General features: G+C 42.2%; 1 protein-coding gene across 7 annotated transcripts; it reads left to right on the top strand.

The window, feature by feature from the left end:
• Positions 1-690: 690 nt before the first annotated feature.
• On the top strand, positions 691-14,583 carry LOC416530. 7 transcript variants are annotated; one of them, XM_429439.8, is made up of 20 exons: positions 691-797; positions 1,149-1,438; positions 1,892-2,021; positions 2,189-2,282; positions 3,027-3,177; positions 3,558-3,720; positions 4,207-4,332; positions 4,450-4,512; positions 5,495-5,617; positions 5,950-6,105; positions 6,773-6,826; positions 7,079-7,296; positions 8,082-8,158; positions 8,914-9,024; positions 9,479-9,562; positions 10,439-10,546; positions 10,769-10,890; positions 11,975-12,097; positions 13,264-13,306; positions 13,505-14,583. In XM_429439.8, the coding sequence occupies exons 2-20, from the start codon at positions 1,336-1,338 to the stop codon at positions 13,580-13,582; spliced, it is 2,127 nt and encodes a 708-aa protein (XP_429439.3). In that variant the 5' UTR covers positions 691-797; positions 1,149-1,335; the 3' UTR covers positions 13,583-14,583. The 7 variants fall into 7 exon arrangements, with proteins under 7 accessions (XP_429439.3, XP_004945276.1, XP_040503541.1 ...); XM_004945219.5 differs by having other exon boundaries at positions 1,230-1,438; XM_040647607.2 differs by having other exon boundaries at positions 1,331-1,438.
• Positions 14,584-18,142: the final 3,559 nt, after the last annotated feature.

Genomic DNA, 18,142 nt, shown 5'->3' on the forward strand with positions numbered 1-18,142 from the left:
CCTTCCTGACCACAAGGCTTCTATAATAAGAGCAACATCCTTGAAATAGCAGTGTGAATCCAAAACAGTAACCGAGCAGTGGAAACGAGGTGGAAAAGAGGTGTCCTCAGAAAACCTGTGCTCAAACGTGGTCACAGTGAGTGGGGGAAGCCGTCCCCAAAGGACCACCGAGACCTCCCCATCCCCTTCTGCAGCACACCAAGAGAACCAGCAGGAGCACACCCTGCTCTGATGCCGATTTCCCCTCCTTTATGCAAAGGATGCAGGATTTCAGATTGGATAATAGGAGAAATTTGTTCTCTGAAAGAGCAGCTGGGCGCTGGCACTGCTGCCCGGGGAGGGGTGGGAGTCACCGTCCCTAGAGGTGTTAAGAACAGTGGAGGTGTTGCACTGAGGGATGTGGTCAGCGGGCACGGCGGGATGGGTTGAACTTGGGGATCTCACACATCTTTTCAACCTCAATGATTCTATCATTTATCTACACGAGCAAGAGGAGCCCTAAGCCCAGCAGGCTTGGAACCCCCCGCCCTGCCCTCACCAAAGATGGCGGCTCCCTACAGCCCCGCCCCACCCTGCCCCCGCCAAACATGGCGGCCCCCAGCGACCCTCCAGCCCGTTGCCAGGGCGGAAGTATCGCGAGTAGCGTCACCTCCCGAACCCCTTCCGGGGGGCGTCGCTTCGGAAGTGATTGTTCGTTCAAAGAGTGGCGGGCTGGGGAGGCGGGTAGGAGACGTCTGCACGCTGGGGGTGACCTGAGGGTCCTTGGGCCTTGTGGGGAGCGGGCGAGAATCGGGGCGGTGAGTTGCAGCGGGATGATGGGGCGGGGGGTTCCTTTGGGGGCGCAGCGTACAGCTGGGGGGCAGCGGCTGAGGGAGGGCCGAAGCGGGCGGGGAACTGTGGGGGGTCGGGAGCGTTCGTTTAGGGCGGGAGGGGCGGGAGTGCGCGGGGAGACGCAGCTGTGGTGCGCTCGGTCTGCAGCCTGCGCGGGGCTGAGAGGGAAAATAGCTGCAGTTAAATATGGTGGGCCCAGCAGAGGAATGCCAGGTCTCACCCTTTATTTTTTTTCTCCCTCTCTCTCTTTTTTAATTCTCTTCCCACCTCTTTGTGTTGTTTGTTTGTTTGTTGTTTTGGTGGGGTTTTTTTTTTAGCGTTTTCTTAAATTTGGATGGAAAATGCAATGTTGTTTGAGCCTCTGATTCCAGTAAAGTGTTGAACCTTGCTATCTGTAGTGTGATGTACCCAGATCTTGGGCTTGGAGGAGTCCTTTTCCACCTTTCCTGCTTTTTCTGAGCTGTTTTCTGGTAAACTGGGCCTTTCCTTTGGAGCTCAGTGACTATGGGGCCCTCTGAAGAAGAGAGAGAGCGAGATGTGATCCTGATCAGCGACGACGAAGACGACGGCACACTTGGGAATTCAGTTCTCATAGTAGACCCCTTGGGTGAGTACTGTGCTCTTTTCAGCTCTGAGGTTCTGCAAATAAACTTCTGAAACGAACTGAGGTAAAATATGGCACCTTTGAAACGTGGCTTTGGGCTGCGAGGAAATCTGAGGAGTTCAAAAATAAATAAAAGCTAAAGGAACTGCTGTTATCTCATAACGTTTATTTGCCATCACTGATTGTTTTAAAGAGTACTAATGTGTAGTTTTAAAATATCAGTAACTTCTCTGCGCTGTTTTCACTGGTGACCAGATCCTTTTTTATTGTTACCTCTCTTTTGACTGTGTATGAATCTTTTGTTCCAAGCCAATATACCTTCCTTATTTGCACCAGATGAAATTATAAGAAAGCCTGTGCCTTAAAGTGTTTTAAAGAATCCATGTCAATATCTGGTTGATTTTGTAATGAAGTAGGCTTTTCATACTAAGTCAGACTGTTTTCTCTTCTATACAGCAAAGACTGCCCTGGAAGAGAAGAAATGTGAAGAGGTTGTGGATGAGGAGTGTGAACTAATGGTTACTTTCTGTAAACAAGCAAATGTGATGCCCCATGCAAGATATGACTGTACAATACACTCATTTGAGTACGTTTCGTGATGTGGAGACTAATGTGGAGGTTTCCTTTCTCACATATATAAAAGTCCATCTTGTCATGTAGTCTTTTTAAAACACTAACATCTGAAAATGTAAGTAGAGTTGGATAAGTGCACCAACTGCTTTGTAAATAATGTTCTGTTTTTCAATTCTGTAGACGAATGGAATGTGAAACGTGCTCACCCATTGGAAAAAATGCTGACTTTTGTAATCAGTGCTACTGCTACATTTGTGATAAGCTAGCTTCTGAGGTAAGGAAGAGCTGTAGTCATAAAATGCTCAGATTTGAGTAAACTGAATTCTTTAACAGTCTATAAAAGGAATCACTCTTATGCACACTGAAACAATAAGTGATATTTAGAGTTTGATTATTTGAATAGTTCCTACTTTAAATGCTGCTGTCCGTCAGCTTCACAGTGTTAAGTAAAGTATGGTCACCATCCAGGTTTATTTCTATGAGTCCAGTAATTTGTAGGAAGGGATATTCACTTGATGTAAACATATGCTTTGGGTTGGTGGGTTTCAGTTTTGTTTTTGCTTTGAGGAGGAGGGGAAGATTCTTTCATTGTTTGATTGAAGGGTTTTTTTTTTTGTAGGCTTTTTTAATTGTTGTTTTTTAGAATACGGAAAGATGAACTGTGAGCAAAGTTGGGGTGATAATTCAGAAATAATACTTTGATACCTCTTAGATTGACACCTTCCTCATAGAATTTACTAACTGTCTCCATAAGATATTCAGGAATTAAAGTAAACTACTGGAGAGGGGAGGAGGAAGTGTCTTTTTATTATTGTTGTTCTTTTTAAGTTATGGTGGAAAGGCAATGCCATGTTGTCCTCTTGCCTCAACTGTCAAAATACAAAGCTAGGCAAAGCCACAGACGTAAAGCATAAAATGAATTCTAGTCCTTCTCTTACAGAGAGGAACTAACTTTTGATTTGTTTAACTTAAGGAGCAATAAAACACTTTTCTCTGTCTTTCACTTATTATGAAACAGTGCCAGATTTGGACAACTTCATCCCTCTGTCACTGCAATGCACATAACAAAAGCAAATTCTGGAAAGACCAACGTGATTTTGCCTTGGCTGGTGTTCTTGTAATGTTCAATTTGGAGCTCACAGATATAGATGCAGACCTTCGGCATGGTGGTAAGTACAGTGTTCTCATCCTGTCCTGGCTGACCTTTGGTTCACTGTGGCTACTCAGTCTGTGGCTCTACTTGTAGTCCAGACAAGCTGTCCTTGTAGATTACAACTGTCCTTGTAAAGATTTGGTGAATTATTTACGTAGCAGCTCAATTTTGCTGTCCTCTGTCTGGGCCATACTTGGACCAGACATATCTGCAGTTCCAGGCTTCTGTGTCCTGATTTCTTCCCCTTGGAAGAAGCAACAAAGCATTCCTGGCTGTTAAGATTGGGTGCAAGTGATTTGTCAAATAATTTACATATGAATGTATGTATGAATGTCTGTTCTAGTTTTGAAATTTTTGCACTAGGAGTTTCACGTCTTCCCCTGTCTGTCCTCTTAGGAAACCTTCTAGTAAGTTTTATCCAGGAACTTTCTGTGGAATATAATAAGTATTTAATTGGAGAGAGGATAGCTTCCACAGAGCATGAATGCTTTTGCGTCTCAAAGCTGCCTCCTGGCCAGTGTGATACCTGCAGATCACGCAGCACAGAGATTGTATACAAGTAAGTGATAACAGAATTAGCAGAACATATTGGTCACTGCAGGTTTTCTTTCCTTAGGTAACATAAGTAGTTTCATGGCACCTGAAATGGTAGCAACATAACGAAGGGATCTTAATTGATCAGTGAGCAATTGAATTGAATTTAACTTGGATATATTTTAAGAATCCTCTTAAACACATCTTAAGAGATACCTGTTATGCTATGCTAAGATAGTAGTATTCCTCGTTATAACAACTTGGAAAAGCATGAAACAAACCCCCATGTTTTTACTGATTTGTTAGAAGTGAGTTTGGCTTTTACTTGATTGTATGTGCTCTTAAAATGCTGAGAGTAATGCCTGTGCAAATGCAATGTTCCTGTTTCACAGATTCTTTTCAGGGAAAGGTGAATCGGTTTGCTTTCAAACTGCAATGGTCATAATTACCATTTATTTACAAAATATGTCACTGCAGATGCTTTATCACATGGACTACTTAACTTTCTCAGGTATTCTGGAGTTTTTGCTCTGGTAACAAGATTTTTAAATCAGGCTGAAGGAGAGAGTCCTAAAGCAGCTGCTGTCATGCTTCTGGGAGCAGCAAGAGAGATAACCCTTCATAAAGACCCTGCTTTGTGAGTATCCAGTTCCATATCTAGTGTATAATCTTTATTTGCTTCTCAAAAGAAAATAAAACTTATCACTTTTCTTTCTCTGTGTTCCCCCCCCCCCCCCCCCCCCCCCCCCCACAGAAGCTGGCAGAACCTTGGTCATACTGCTTCACTAAAGCTTGCTGTCCCTTGCTTGTTACAAAGGTGAGACTGGACTTATCACACAACTGTAAGAGATGGTTGCTGGGTGCAAACTTTGTCACTACACTTGAAGCACACTTAAATGGGCTTCTATTCAAAGGCATACAATAAAAATGAATATTTTAGCTCTTAAAAAAAAAAAAAAAAACTTGTAGAGCTCTAAGTGTATTTAGTCCATTAGTTCTGTAGCATCAGGGAACAAGACCTTGCTGTACTCTATTAGGCTCTGTTTGAGCAGAGCAGGGAGAGCCAGCTGCCTGCATGTGTAGGCTGTGGGTGAGTAAGGATGGACAAAGTTACAAACAGTGTGTACCAGTCAGCTTAGTAAGCAGAGACCTCAGCAAACTATCATATTCTATAGCTATATGCTACAAATAGGTTGTTTAGCAGCATTGTTGCATATTACTCCCTTTGTGTGAAGGACAAGAGCCACGTCTGCCTTGTTTTACAGCCACATAAGCACTCAACCCTCCCACACTGGGGAGGGAACTCAAAGCCAAGGTGATGGAGTACTTTGAGTCCAGGAGTGTTCTTCTAGGCCAGACTGTAAGGTGGTGTTGGGTAGCTACTTGTGGTTAGAAAGCCTAACAATAAATAGCACCTGTTCAGAGTCAAAACAGCAGCCTCATAGTCCTCCACTGGGATGGAGTAGTCAGGGATGTAACATAGTGAAAGTTCCCCCAGAGGATAATGAATGAGGACATCCGGCTCACTTGGCTTAATTCATTTCTCATTTTAGCTTTTCACCTTTAACCTGAAATTCGCTTGCAACAGAAGGTTAATGAATTAAGAATTAACTTTTTTTTTTTAGGAGCACTCAAAAACAATTAATGTTCTCACCTCTGTGACAGGTATAACCTAAATCTTGTATCAGTTTTCATTTTAAATGACTATTCTTGAATTTATTATTTTTTTACTTTAAAAGAACAGTAATGTCACTTAAAGGTAGCAGGCTTTTATTTTTGCTTTTCTTTTTAAAACACAGGATCACGACACGACTTCAGAAGATGCTGGTGTTGTGTGACTTCCCAAAAAGTTTATATGAGAAGTTTATTAATTTTTTTCAGTCCATCTCACTTCCATGTCACTGTTTTGCCTTCTCAAATAGGTATGTTCTTTGTTTGTTTATAGAATCTGTTTTTATACCATTGGTTGATTTGTAAACAGACTTAGGGAATGGTTCTTTCACTGATGGTGCTGAAGGTGTGTGTTCTATTGGAAGGCTTCAGTATTCTCTACTTCATATCCCATCCTTAGCATAGTGAGAAACTGTTTGATGTTATGGCTAAGCTCTTGTTCATATAAACCCTTTTATTTTCTTTCCCTGAAATTGAACTGTAAGCTTCAGAATGTTTTGTTAGTAAGTCTGTGTGTTACTTCAGTGAAATACATTGTAGCATACCAACAGTCTTTAGCATTTCTTCTTTTTTGTGCTTCCAGCTTGAATGTTGTGCCATGGGACCATGTGTTACTGACCACAGTTTTGAAAGGACAGAACACCACAGGACAAAGAACACAGAAAGGAAGGAAAATGTTTCTGTGGGAAGTGCTTCCTGTCATAGAGGCTCGAGTGGAGAAACTGGTAGAAAACATGAAGTACGATTGGTTTGGTCTTGCTTTGTTTTTTCCATCTTCATAAACCCTACTTCTATGTTTGTTTCTGCTACTAACTGCCATTCACTGCCTTCCTAACATCTGCAAGAATCTTGCATTATGGGGAAATGTACAATAGAGGGTATGTTTGAAGCTGTTCATTGCCATTACTTATTAGCAAGGCCAGTGCTTTTTGAAGCTGTTAGAATCAAGCCCTTTGAATACAGCACGGCCAGAAAAGTGTTCAGTGTGGGTAATGTTTTGTTTGAGTAATCTCAGTAGCTTTTGGAATTTGATGTTAAAAACAAAATCAGTGCATCAAATGCTGACTACTTGGAAGAAAGTTTTTAAAAATAAAAAGGAAATGATCTTTAGATGTCTGCATTCAAAAGAGTAGCCTTTAGAAGTCTCTTAGCAACTCGCCTTTTCTTAGCCTGCTATTGTTTGTTCCTAGAGCACGGAGATAATCTGTGGATTAATTTAGATATCTGCTGTATTCAGAAGTGGCTTTTGAAGCTCTCAGCAGTCTCTTTCTGTCAGTTGTACTATACTGTTTTACAGTGCCTTTATGTGAGAACTGCTGTTTTGCTTCATTAACTGTAGTAATTGGATTGACCTGTTGTATACAGCTTAACACTTCCTTTCTCTTTCACTCTTTCTTTTTCCCCAGCTATAAAGAAGTTGTTCGCTACCTGAGAGCTGTGAAATGCAATGATACCAAAGGGTAAATAGCTTTTGTTTGTTTCATTGCCCTCAAATTGTGTCCCAGTGTCTTTTTCTCCATCTAATAATACAGAATGAAAAGCAGTAGGATTTTGAAAGCTGTTTGCCAAATGAAAGTAATACAGCACTGCAGCTCAGTTCTGCCTTATTGGATGTAATTTATTAGTTGCCAGACTTAATTGGGTGTATGCATACATGTTGTAAAGCTTCTACCTGAACAGAAATCAGGCTCTCGTTTATTTCTTCTTTCCAGGCTAAGAGACCTTCGAGATAAAATCCCATTCTATTTGTGTAAAACTGGAGACTTCCTTGATGCTACACATTCACTGCTGTTTCCCATCAATAGCCTTGCGTGTTGCACTGCATGCCGACTAACTCCTCTTCAGTTTGAGGTCTACCTGAAGATGTTCAGAACAGGCAGCGTCCCTCTTGGAAAGGATATTCAAGACCCTGGGCCCTGGGTTACAGTTGGCAAGTGATTTTTATTTTTATTTTTTCTCTTATACATTTAGGATCTTGTTTAATTGCAGCTCTTTGAATTCAGAAATCTTTGGGGGGGACTCTGAATCCAGATATAAATTGTCTGAACTAAAGCATAGTGCAGAACACTAAGCAGGTAGAGTGTCTTTGTTTGAGCATAAACGTGTGTAGTACATTGCACAGAGAACATTGACTTTTGTCAGCTGTGAAGTTGTTTTGCTGAAAACAACCAATTAAAAGAAAATGAAAAGCTTTCTATTATATAGTAGCGTTATATAGCATTCATAGAATCATAGAATGGCTTGGGTTGGAAGGGACCCCAAGGTTCCAAACCCCCTGGGGGTTTGGAGACAGGCAGGACCACCAACCTCCGGATCTGGCTCAGCCACTGATAACTGTGATCATCAGTCCTGATGTGTTCTACTTGTCAAAGTGTACTCTGAAGTGAAAGATTCATTTTGGAGATGTTCAGTTATTAGAGTTCTTAGGAGTATGGGATATTGTAGTCTGATTTATGTAATAAGACTTACTTAGGGGTCACCTGCTGCAGTAGCTTAGTCTAAACTGTCTTCAGTTTTTTACCTCTTTCCAGAATAGCATTTTACAATTGATGGAGGTTCTGAATAGAAAAATATAGTAAAATAGCTGTAGATACTTATTTTTCCTCTAGGTTTCTGTAGGAGTATGTCTGTAATAATATTTTGAGTTTGTTCGTACTCTATGATTACTCAAGGAATAAAAGATGCATCTTGATTTGTTTTTTCTTCTTCTCACAGGGTCTCCAATGAAAGATGGTGTTCTGATTAAGCAGGCGTTCAAACTCCTTTACAGCAATCTGTCACTGTACAGAAATGTGAGTTTGCATTAAAAACTATTTATATGGTCTGTTTAGTGGTTTTGTAACCTTACCTGCTTTGTCCAGTTGCTTATCTAATGAAAGGATTTACTGCCAGAATCCTTCTCTGAGTAGTTCATGCCTCTGTGAAGCTTTTGTATACTGGTGCATTTATTGGGGGCGTGGTGGAAACAAGTCTGCAAACCTTTTTCTTAGATAGCATTTCTGTACTCTCACAAAACGTGTCAAATTGTACGTGATCCACTGACTCAGCTGGAGCTTTACTGATAAAATTATGACAAATACTGCTTGTATGCAGCTCGTGTAGCTTCAGTGAATTTAGCAGTGTGCCATAGCAATGATGGAGCAATGAGAAAATTTGCCATATATGTGTTGAATGATATATTCTTACTGCTCAGCTGAATGTGAGAAATTTCCTACATTAAGTTGTGCCACTCTAATTATTTTGAGTTGGGCTATGATGATTACACCAGCAGCAGGTCTGTTCATTTAGTTCATATTCCATAGAACTAAAACAGGTGCAGGAAAAAAGCCTCATCTTTACAGGTGAGGCAAAATGGCTGTTTCTCAGTGTGACAGATTAAACTGGGAAACCCCAGACGTTAACCTGTAATTTGAGTGTTGACATGTCTGGGAGTTCTGTTAGAGGGGGAAGAAGAAAGGGGAATGCGTATCAAGGAGACTTATTTTGATCATTAAAAGTTGCTTGAGTTGTATTTGATTTTGTAAAACAACATTCTGTTATATTTCAGCCTAAATGCTGGGGTTCCTTCATCATGATTATGGGTAGTAGCTGTTTTCTGGGAAGAAATGGGCACCTTCGTCCTCTGACAGTGAAAGAGCCCCCAATTGCATTCCAACAGGTAACTGGTCCTGTGCTCTGAGATAGAAGAATACGTCATATGGTTTTATACATTGCTTCATTCCATCTAGATGTTGGCTTACTCATTTAAATGCTGAGGCTAACTTTACATTACTTCATCGAAAGTTCTTATGGTATGTGCCAATGTAATACTTGACAAAAAGCTGTTATTTGTGAGTGGTAAATGCAACAGTGAGTAGATTGAGCTGCAAGCAGAGTTAGTGCTAGATACCTGTTCTGTATTGTTTAATATTGACAAATGAGCAAAACTTACTGGAAAGAAATTTAAATGTGTTAAAATGTCTCTAAGAGACAGTGTATCAACCTCATTTGTAAAAACACTGAAAAGTAAGCAAAGGCACACAGAAGTAGTAGATGAAACGTTGGGTGTAGTTTGATGTGTGGAGTATCTAAGCACCCTTTGTCTTCCTCATGACTCATTACTTCTGTCGCAGGGAGTGCTGGTTGCCAGTGATGGTCTCTTCCAGGAACTGAAGGCAAAAATTAACGTTTCTTTCCCACCTGGTATTTTCTCCCAAGTAAGTGTGCATCTGACAACAAGGGAATGGACAGTTTGTTTTATTGCACTTGAAGGTACTGCAGTACTGAAAACAACTGGATTATCATAAAGAGCTTCTGAGATAGGGTTGGAGGATTTGGGGGAAGTGGCATAGGACTGTTCTTAGCACCATCTAAAGGCTAGAGTTGTTATCTGAACAGACCCTGACTGTTTTTTATGTTCAGAACTGGCACTATCTGCAATCCATCCAAAAGTTTTAATTCATCACTGTCCAAATTTATGCATCTCTGAAAGCGGGATGGTTACTAATCAGTGATTCTGTATTAACTTCTCAGAGTAAGCTTGTATTTGGTTCAGGTAGGAGGCTGTCCTTTAAGACTGGCAGTGTGTTTGTCTCAAAACTTAAAATAGCCTGGGATTTCTCAACTTGTTGTGAATGATGGTTTCAGGTGTAGTGGAGCATGTATAAAGCAGTCTAGAAACAAGCAGTTAAATATAATCACCTATCTAAGGAGCAATTTTATTCCTAATTGGAATAAATTATATATAACAAATAAATAGTGGACACTACATTTAGCTTTACTTTCCAGTGTGCAACTCCTGGGCCAGACATTTTGTCCTGTTAATTCTTCTGCTTCTGTCTGGTGAGAGACCTCATGTTTCTAGGTGGACTTTGAGAGCCTCAGATGAAACACGCTATATAGGTAGAGGTATCTGTTCTATTCACCCTTCCTTCAGCCTTCATAAGATTCTTCTGAATGTAGTGTCTGTCATCCAACAGATGTGATTGGAGTGGTAGTTAACTTACTGCTGATTGGACTGGAGGCAATATACAAGTAGTGGGAAAGGGGACTTTTAAATATAAATCTCTTCTCTTTTATATCTCTTCCTGCAGTTGCACCAGGAGGCTTGTCTTATTCTTGCAGTGCAAGCAGTACAACAGATGGTTATCTGTGAACTCCCATACTTAACTTCCTTCCTAGAGATATTCCTGGCATTTGGGGTGAGTCCTAAAGATTGACTTCTGTTTGAAGAGATTAAAGTGGATTATATTTAAAATGAATATAACGCCTACTTGGAGATTTTTGCATGCATTTAGCCTACTTTTGTTCCTCTGAAGCTTTATTGGCCTTTAATTTCTTTCGTTATTTTTAGGGTTTTGTTTTGTTTTAAGAAATAATTGAGAATTAAGTTGAATTAGTGGCCTTATTTTGTCTCCTCCTAGAATAACTTCTGGGCTCTGAGGCTGTTACTGAATCATCTTTCCTATGATGAGTGCATTCTCCGTGGCATTGTCAATCTGGTTTTGAGAGATCTGAATCGTCAGAAAGCAACAATGCTGAAACTGTGAGTAAAGACTTCCTGAAATCTGTCTGTCTGTTTTTGGAAACATTAACAGCAGGCTCACAGCAGGAACATATAGCAAAGATACGATCTTTAGCTCTTTGAAAATGACCAGCCCTGTGCTTTGGATGATAATGTGAAGAAAAAGTTAGGAATCGATAAGAAAGTAATAGAAAAAAAAAACAGGTGCATCGTTTATGTAAATGTTCTAATAGTGTGTGTGATCCTGGTGGTTCTTCTTGAGGTATGGATTGACCTCTACGAGAGGAATTGGTTGATGTGGCTTGGGCATCTGAGCCTGGGGCTGTGGTAGTGGTCTATAAAATCACACATGATGTGCTGATGGTGACCAGGGAATAATTGTTCATGGTTTCCTCTTAAACAAGAATCAGAAGCCTTAAAGGAAATCTAATGGGGCAAAACCATTAGCTGGAGTAATGTTGTATTAGTTGGAGCTGTGAATTTAGTTGACAGGGGATGCTGTGAAAATGAAAGGTATATATAGATTGAAAAGCAGGCGCATTGCTAGAAGATTGTAAAGTACCACTAGCATAAAAACAGCACTCCAGACCTGAGGAGGCTGAAGAGCTCTTGAAGATGAGTGTATCAAGAAAATGATTTCCTTCAGATTTATCAGCTAGCACTGTTCCTCAGCAACCGTTCCTGCAGACAGAGGGCATGTAGGGCATCTCCCTTTGTATGTCTGGTTTGCAGAAGGCCAAAACAAGTATCATAGTTGTCACAGAGCCAGGGCACTAAATTGGACGGGGCCACTGATCTGACTCAGTTCTGTATTCAAATAGCAGTGAGGTCTTAGTATTTCTTATGCAGTAATGCATTATTGGCCGGGTACGTCTGAAATAACTGTGGTAATCTGAAGAATATGTGATCATGGCATTGCTATGTCTGTCTAATCAGAGAGTTTTAAGTGGAGACTGTGAATCTGAATTCCCATAATTAAATGCCCCTACTTTTAGAACAGACTGGAGAATGAGAAAGTGGCGTCAGGAGAAAAGCAACACAGATATTGCCATTTGTCTCTGCTGCTGAACTGATGCTTTCTGTTTCCTGGTTTTATATCGCTTAGATGGCAAAACCTTGGTCCCCAGTACGTGGGTGAATTTATTTGCCTGTTCCTGACTTGTAGAAACAGGATACTGCAATCCATTGGTGTGTTGGCTCTGGATATAATTACAGAGAACTTGCACGTGTAAGTGTTAATCTTTATCGTAGCCAAATAGTCAATCATTATATGTTGTAACAGTGCTAGTAGTTTCCTCCTCAATTAACAAGTTTCACTCACAATTCATTCCTATTTCATGTACTTCCTTATTATAAGCAATAGTAAAGATACCAAATGTGATGGGTTGCGTAGATGTGCAATTGCTCTGTGTTCCTGGTCAACCAAACAGCCTTCCCGGAGTCCTGTTATGAAAAGCACAAAGTGTATATTGCCGTGTACTTATCAGAATATACTGGGTATACTGATGGTAACACTTCCTTTAAACTTGTAAGAAGTGCTTCACGTGGTAGTGAGAAGATAGATCCCCCCACATTAAACTGGAGATTCAGAAACATCTGTGCACTAATGCAAACTGAGAACATGGTTAATGCTGTGCTTGTCGGGGGGACTACTTACACTGCAGCTGTTCAGTGTAGAAAATGGAGTTCTGAAAAGATCCGAGTACAATATTTAGGTTGCCAATGATAGTAACACATTGGTTGGATGATCTTGAAGGTCCTTTACCAATCTTGGTGATTCTGTGATTCTGATGCATCACTTCAGAGTCTGCTGACTGATCCGAAGTACAATCCTTGCTCCCTTCTCTTATAGGCTGTAAAGTATTATACACTGTAAAATGATAGACACTAATGTATTGGCATAATAGTCTTAAAATGCAGTGACTCAAGGATTATATACCAGAAGGCAGTAATTGCCTGCTCTGGCACTTTTAGTTCACACGTAGCAGATGGCAGCAGAGAATTCACTTCTTAGTAACTGTCTTAAGTAGAAAACATGGACACGTGAGTTAACCTTCCTTGGAAAATGCTTCTGTCTCTCCTCTCTCCAGCCTTTGTTGTATGTATTTCAGAAAATAAAAATTCCTGATCTCACTCAGTTCTATGTGAGTTGAGTTCTACTGAACAAATTTACAACTCTAATAATCGCCTTTTTGCATCTCTAGCAGCATTCAAGGACAGGATCTGATTGGATCCTTTTCATTATGCTCTGTCTTTGTCTTTTTTTTAACTGTATACCTGATGCTAAATTTGTCTGTATTTGGAAGCTGAATGGAGTGGTTGGGGTGGCTGAAACTGGGAGCAGGTTTATCCCTATAAGAAAATGAATTGAGAACTGTCTGTGTCTGTTTTTAGATGTCCTTGGGCAAAGCACCTCTGCAACTTCTTTCACAATGCAGTAAGTATCTCTATTCTAGAACTAAGCAAAAAGAAGCATATAAATGACAAATACGTAGATTTTTGAGAAATATATTGATATATGATGTGTTTGACAAGTGATGGTTACTTGATAAATATTTGAAATAATTATTTATCAGTATCGTTTATTGTAAAAAATGACAAATTACCGATTAATCTCTTTTCCTCCTCTGCTCAGGGGTTAATGCACCTGCCCCTTGGTGCCACAACTCATCACGAAGTCTCAAAGTTCATGGATATTCTTGAAAAATTGTGATCTGGCCATATTTTGAAGCGTGTTTTTCAAATTGCCTCGATCCGACATGTCTCTGCCGGGAGTCTCTTTGTTCTGTTTTGGTTGTCATCTCTTCCCTCACTTGAAACGTTCACCTAAAAACTGACTTCAGACAAAGTATGGTAATAAAATCTCAGATCTAGAGGGTGAACAGCATCTGTATTCCGGTAGGTGTGTTCTGGAAACTTCCTTTTTACACGCACATGTATTAAGCTGTCATTTAAAGAGACAGGAGCTACACATCTTAAGAAAAGCTGATCTATAGAGAAATGCTCATCAGAGACAGCAGTGGCAAGAGGAATGAGGGGAGAGAAACAAAGTGGAAAGAATCAGAAGTTGTTTGCTTATGAGTTGCACAGGGGTTTTCTGAGTGAAAAACCAGCAGAACTGCTAAAGACAAGCTGCTTAAATTAGGAAAACTGCCTCTCCAAAGGTGTACAGCAGTGTAAATTAGGATGCTGTTTGCACTCCTTGTTCTTGTATAGTGTATAATTACAAAAAATAAACCACTTTTCAGTTAGTATTGCTTGGCCTCAAGCTTTCTTACTCGAAGAAATCAGAATCAAGAAAACAGTAGCTTGTTTTGTTTGTATATAAAAATTATATATATATATATTTCAAGGCATTCCAATTGTAGGCTTTTCTTTTTAATATTCTACAATGGGTGACTTAAGCTGGTGCTGCAGCCTCTTTGTTGTTTGAAGCATTATTATAGTAGTAAGAGCTGACTTCTTTGGGAATTGTGGAGGTAGAAATAGAGACGTATTTCTTGCCCAGTCGTGCTGCTCTTCGCCCCCAACGTAATGTGTGTGCTGTGGTTTGGCAGGCAGGGTGAGACTTTTGAACGTGTCAGTATATACTGTAATTTGTTGTCCAAATTCAGTTAAATTATTGTTCAACTTTTCTACAAAAAGTGTACATGCATCTAAAATGGCAAAAGGTCTAATAAAAAAAGAGTTTAATAAAACTTTGTAGGAATGTGATGATATCTGTTCTAGGGTTTTGTCATTGGGTTGGGTTTTCCATTGTGTATTGGGCTGCCTGGACTCCTTGGTGCCATCCTCCTGGGTGCCCAGCATGGAACTGGGAGCAACTGAGGGCACTGTGCTCTGTAACCATTTGTTTTGGATTTACCATCACGAGGAAATGCAGGAACTGCTTGTGTTGCAGTAAGTAAATAGCATGTCTATCCATTATTTATCTGCTCCTGAATTTTAATGAATTACAGCAGCAACGAGTAAAGCCCTTATAGTGTGGATTATACTATGGATAGTGGTGTGATCTTTTATGTATGAGAAAATGACTTTCTCTAAAACTTAGCACTTGGCTTTGTGATACCTGTCCCTGCCTATCCAACCCACGCTTGATCAGCCACAGCAGAAAACCTCATCCTTGTGCCCTGAGACTACGACCATTGTAACCCCAAAGGTAAATTGAAGGCTGATCTTTTTTTTTCTTATTTCTTTTTCCTGCTTTGCTCCAAGTATAATAGAGAAGAACAGAACTCATTAAAAATTGAAGGATGTAGTTCGAAGTAGAAAATGTGCGTCTACAGCTGTCTAATCCAGATATTGTGTTTAGCAAACAGAACTCTGCTGTTTTTGCAAGGGTGTGCCAAACAGTAAATAGAACAATTGCAAGTGGGTACATGTACTGACAATGAAATGTAAGCTGAAGGTGAGATTCCAGAAGTGTGGAATGGGAATGCCGTGGTCTGACCCAGGAAGGTAAGGTGTGTGTGGGCCAGGGGTGCCTGGCTGTGATGAGCAAACTGAGTTAGACTACCTGTATCACTGTGAGGTTTCTGAGATGCATAGCTGATGAACTAATTGCCTGTGGGATGGGTGGAGACTTCTTGGGGTGCTATGTAAGGAGAAGGCCCATCTGTCGTGTGTCACGGAGCTCTTTCAACTCTGTTTAAGGTGCACCAGTGCTGCCCATCCCAACGTGGCTGAGATTGTTCTGCATCTGTGTAGAGGTGAACTATGCCTCCATCCTTTCGAGTGCAAAATGAGGACCTTCCCCTCAGCCATGCAGGCACAGGTGGGTTTTTATAGGAAAGCTTCCCAGCATTGACACTGCCCCATGGGCTGGGACAGAGCTGATACCGTTTCTGCCAAGGACACTAATTAACCTGCTAAATGAGTTTGTCCCTTTGGAGTGCGTACGGGAGAACGGAGTTATCTAAAATGCCATTCCACAGAGAGCTTTAATTAGCAGCTGTGCTTCCAGGGGCGGATGGGGGCTGCAGGGTGGTGCTTTTGGGGTCTCTCTCCGTAAAGGGCCGTTCTTGGTGTGCTTCACTGTGCGTCTCACTGCATCAGCCAGCACTGGCACTGCCCGTAGGTGCCCCCAGAGCAGTGATAAGAGCAGGACACGGCTCACTGCTGGGCCAGCCCCAAGGAGCAGCTCTCCCAGCTGCCCACCGCACCAAAAATACCGTGTTTTAATAACCGGACTGAGCAAAGCACAACCTGGCTTGTTTCTGGCTGCCAGATTAACAGATGGCTACAATCATTAATATTGCAAAACTTTAGGAGTTCATAATTCTTTAATCTACAAAGCCAAGCGGGGTAACTAATGCGGCCCTGCAATCTGCTGCATGGGTCCCCCATGGCCCCTCCAGGGGATTTGGGGCACGTGGCACTGCCCAAATTGTGCCAAGAAGAGCACCGGGCTGCTGTGGCCATAGGAGGGGATGGGCCTTGGGACACTGTTGCCTTGGGGCTGGCTGGCTCCTGGTGGCTCTGCCTGGCCCCACTGCAGTCAGATTGCAGAAAATCCGCAGAAATCCAATCAGCCCTCTTCAGTGTCGTTTTATTGCTAAAGCCCAGCCTTTCCCATAATTGTTTGGAGGCAGTGCTAGGAGATTACAGTTGATGTCAACAGCGAGATAAGCCGCAGGGCAGTGCGCAGCATCCCTGGCCTCGTTAATAGGTGGCCAACGTCCTATAGGAGTATGTTCCCAAAAGAGACCAACCCCATGGGGCCCTTTGCAGTGGGTTCCCAACACAACCTGTGGTGCCACTGCCTCCCAGTGAGGTGCTGCCAGCTCAGCATGCCCTCCCCAGGCAGCCCCATTGATCCCTGGCTGCATCCCAGCCCTGTGGCTCTTCCCAGGCAGGCAGAGGGAGGCAGGAGCCCATTAGGGGCAGGGCAGTGCCATTGATTGGGGTGGAAGGCGCCCGCAGAGATGAGATGGGTCAGTGTCTGCATAGACGGAGATATAGGTTAGATATAGACATACATATAAATATAGATATCAGCTAAAAGTAAAGTCCTTGTAGTGAGGATTACGCTATAGCTAATGGTGTAATCTTTTATGGATGAGGAAATGCCTTTCTCTGAAGATTAGCTCTTGACTTTGCTATAGCGATGCCTGCCTGACCCATACCCAACCAACACGGGTGAAAGCATCTCTAACATATGTCTCACTTCTATGTGTTATGGTGTATTACTTGTTTTTTTTGTTGTTGTTGTTATATTTAAAATTATACATATTTTACATGTTATATATGACACTTTATATATGTATATAATATATGCACATTGCATTATATTTAGTTTATTATATTATATTACGAGTTAGCCTCAATCATCCTTATGTATCCCTTTCCACTTGTGATATTCTATGATGCAATACCGTTTACCTATGTTATTTTTGCATACGTAATGTTTTTATGTCACTTTTTCACCAAGCATTTAAGGCAGCATGGAGGATTCGCTTCCTGAGCTACAACCCAGAGGGGACCCCCTTGCTGTGGCAACACCAGGTTTGGCTTTTGGGGGTTAGAATTAGGCAAACCCAGTGTTGCTGGGGGAAGGAGTTTTAGTGCCGTGGCTGGGAGTTCAGATCAGTGCTTGGAGCACCATATGGCAAAGAACCTGCTTAGGGAGCAGTGTAGAGGGCAAACAGCCCAGGGTGGGTACAACACGCTTCCCAGAGCGGGGGCTGGGGCAGGGCTTGCCCCCTTCGTCCTCAGCAAATATTTAGTTTCCAACCACTCAACTTTAGAAGTTGTCTTTCTAATAACCCCATCCTCCCGTGACCCCCTGCAGCTCTCTGCCAGCAGCAGGAGAGCAGGAAAAACAAGGGAAAGACACAGTGGGGGACTGAGGGTGGCAGTGGGGGGGGGGGGGGGGGGGTCCTTCTGCTGGCACCCAGGAAAGCTTGGGCAGGGACATGAGCACAGATGCAGGCAGGGATGCAATCAGATCGAGGCAGGGATGTGATTGCAGGAAGGGCTGTGGCAGGGATGCAGACAGCAGCAGCCCTTCTGGGCTGCCGCTGTGTCCCACCACTTTTCTCCACCCGTCCCCCAGGGCCCCACCCGCCCCTCACAGCCCCATTTCGGCAGTACGGCCTCCGCAGCCCCGGTACCACCACGCTGCCTCTCCATCCCCGCGGTGCTCACGTTCCAGCGGAGCCAAATCCCCCGGGAGCTGCGGAGGGGGGAGGACGCTCTCATTATCCGGCTCTTGCCGTGTCGGAGGCAGCTGGACTGGCCGTGCATTAATAGATTACACAGAGGATTTGGGCTC

Source organism: Gallus gallus, chromosome 14 (genome assembly GCF_016699485.2).
Source record: "Gallus gallus isolate bGalGal1 chromosome 14, bGalGal1.mat.broiler.GRCg7b, whole genome shotgun sequence".
NCBI lineage: Eukaryota > Metazoa > Chordata > Aves > Galliformes > Phasianidae > Gallus > Gallus gallus.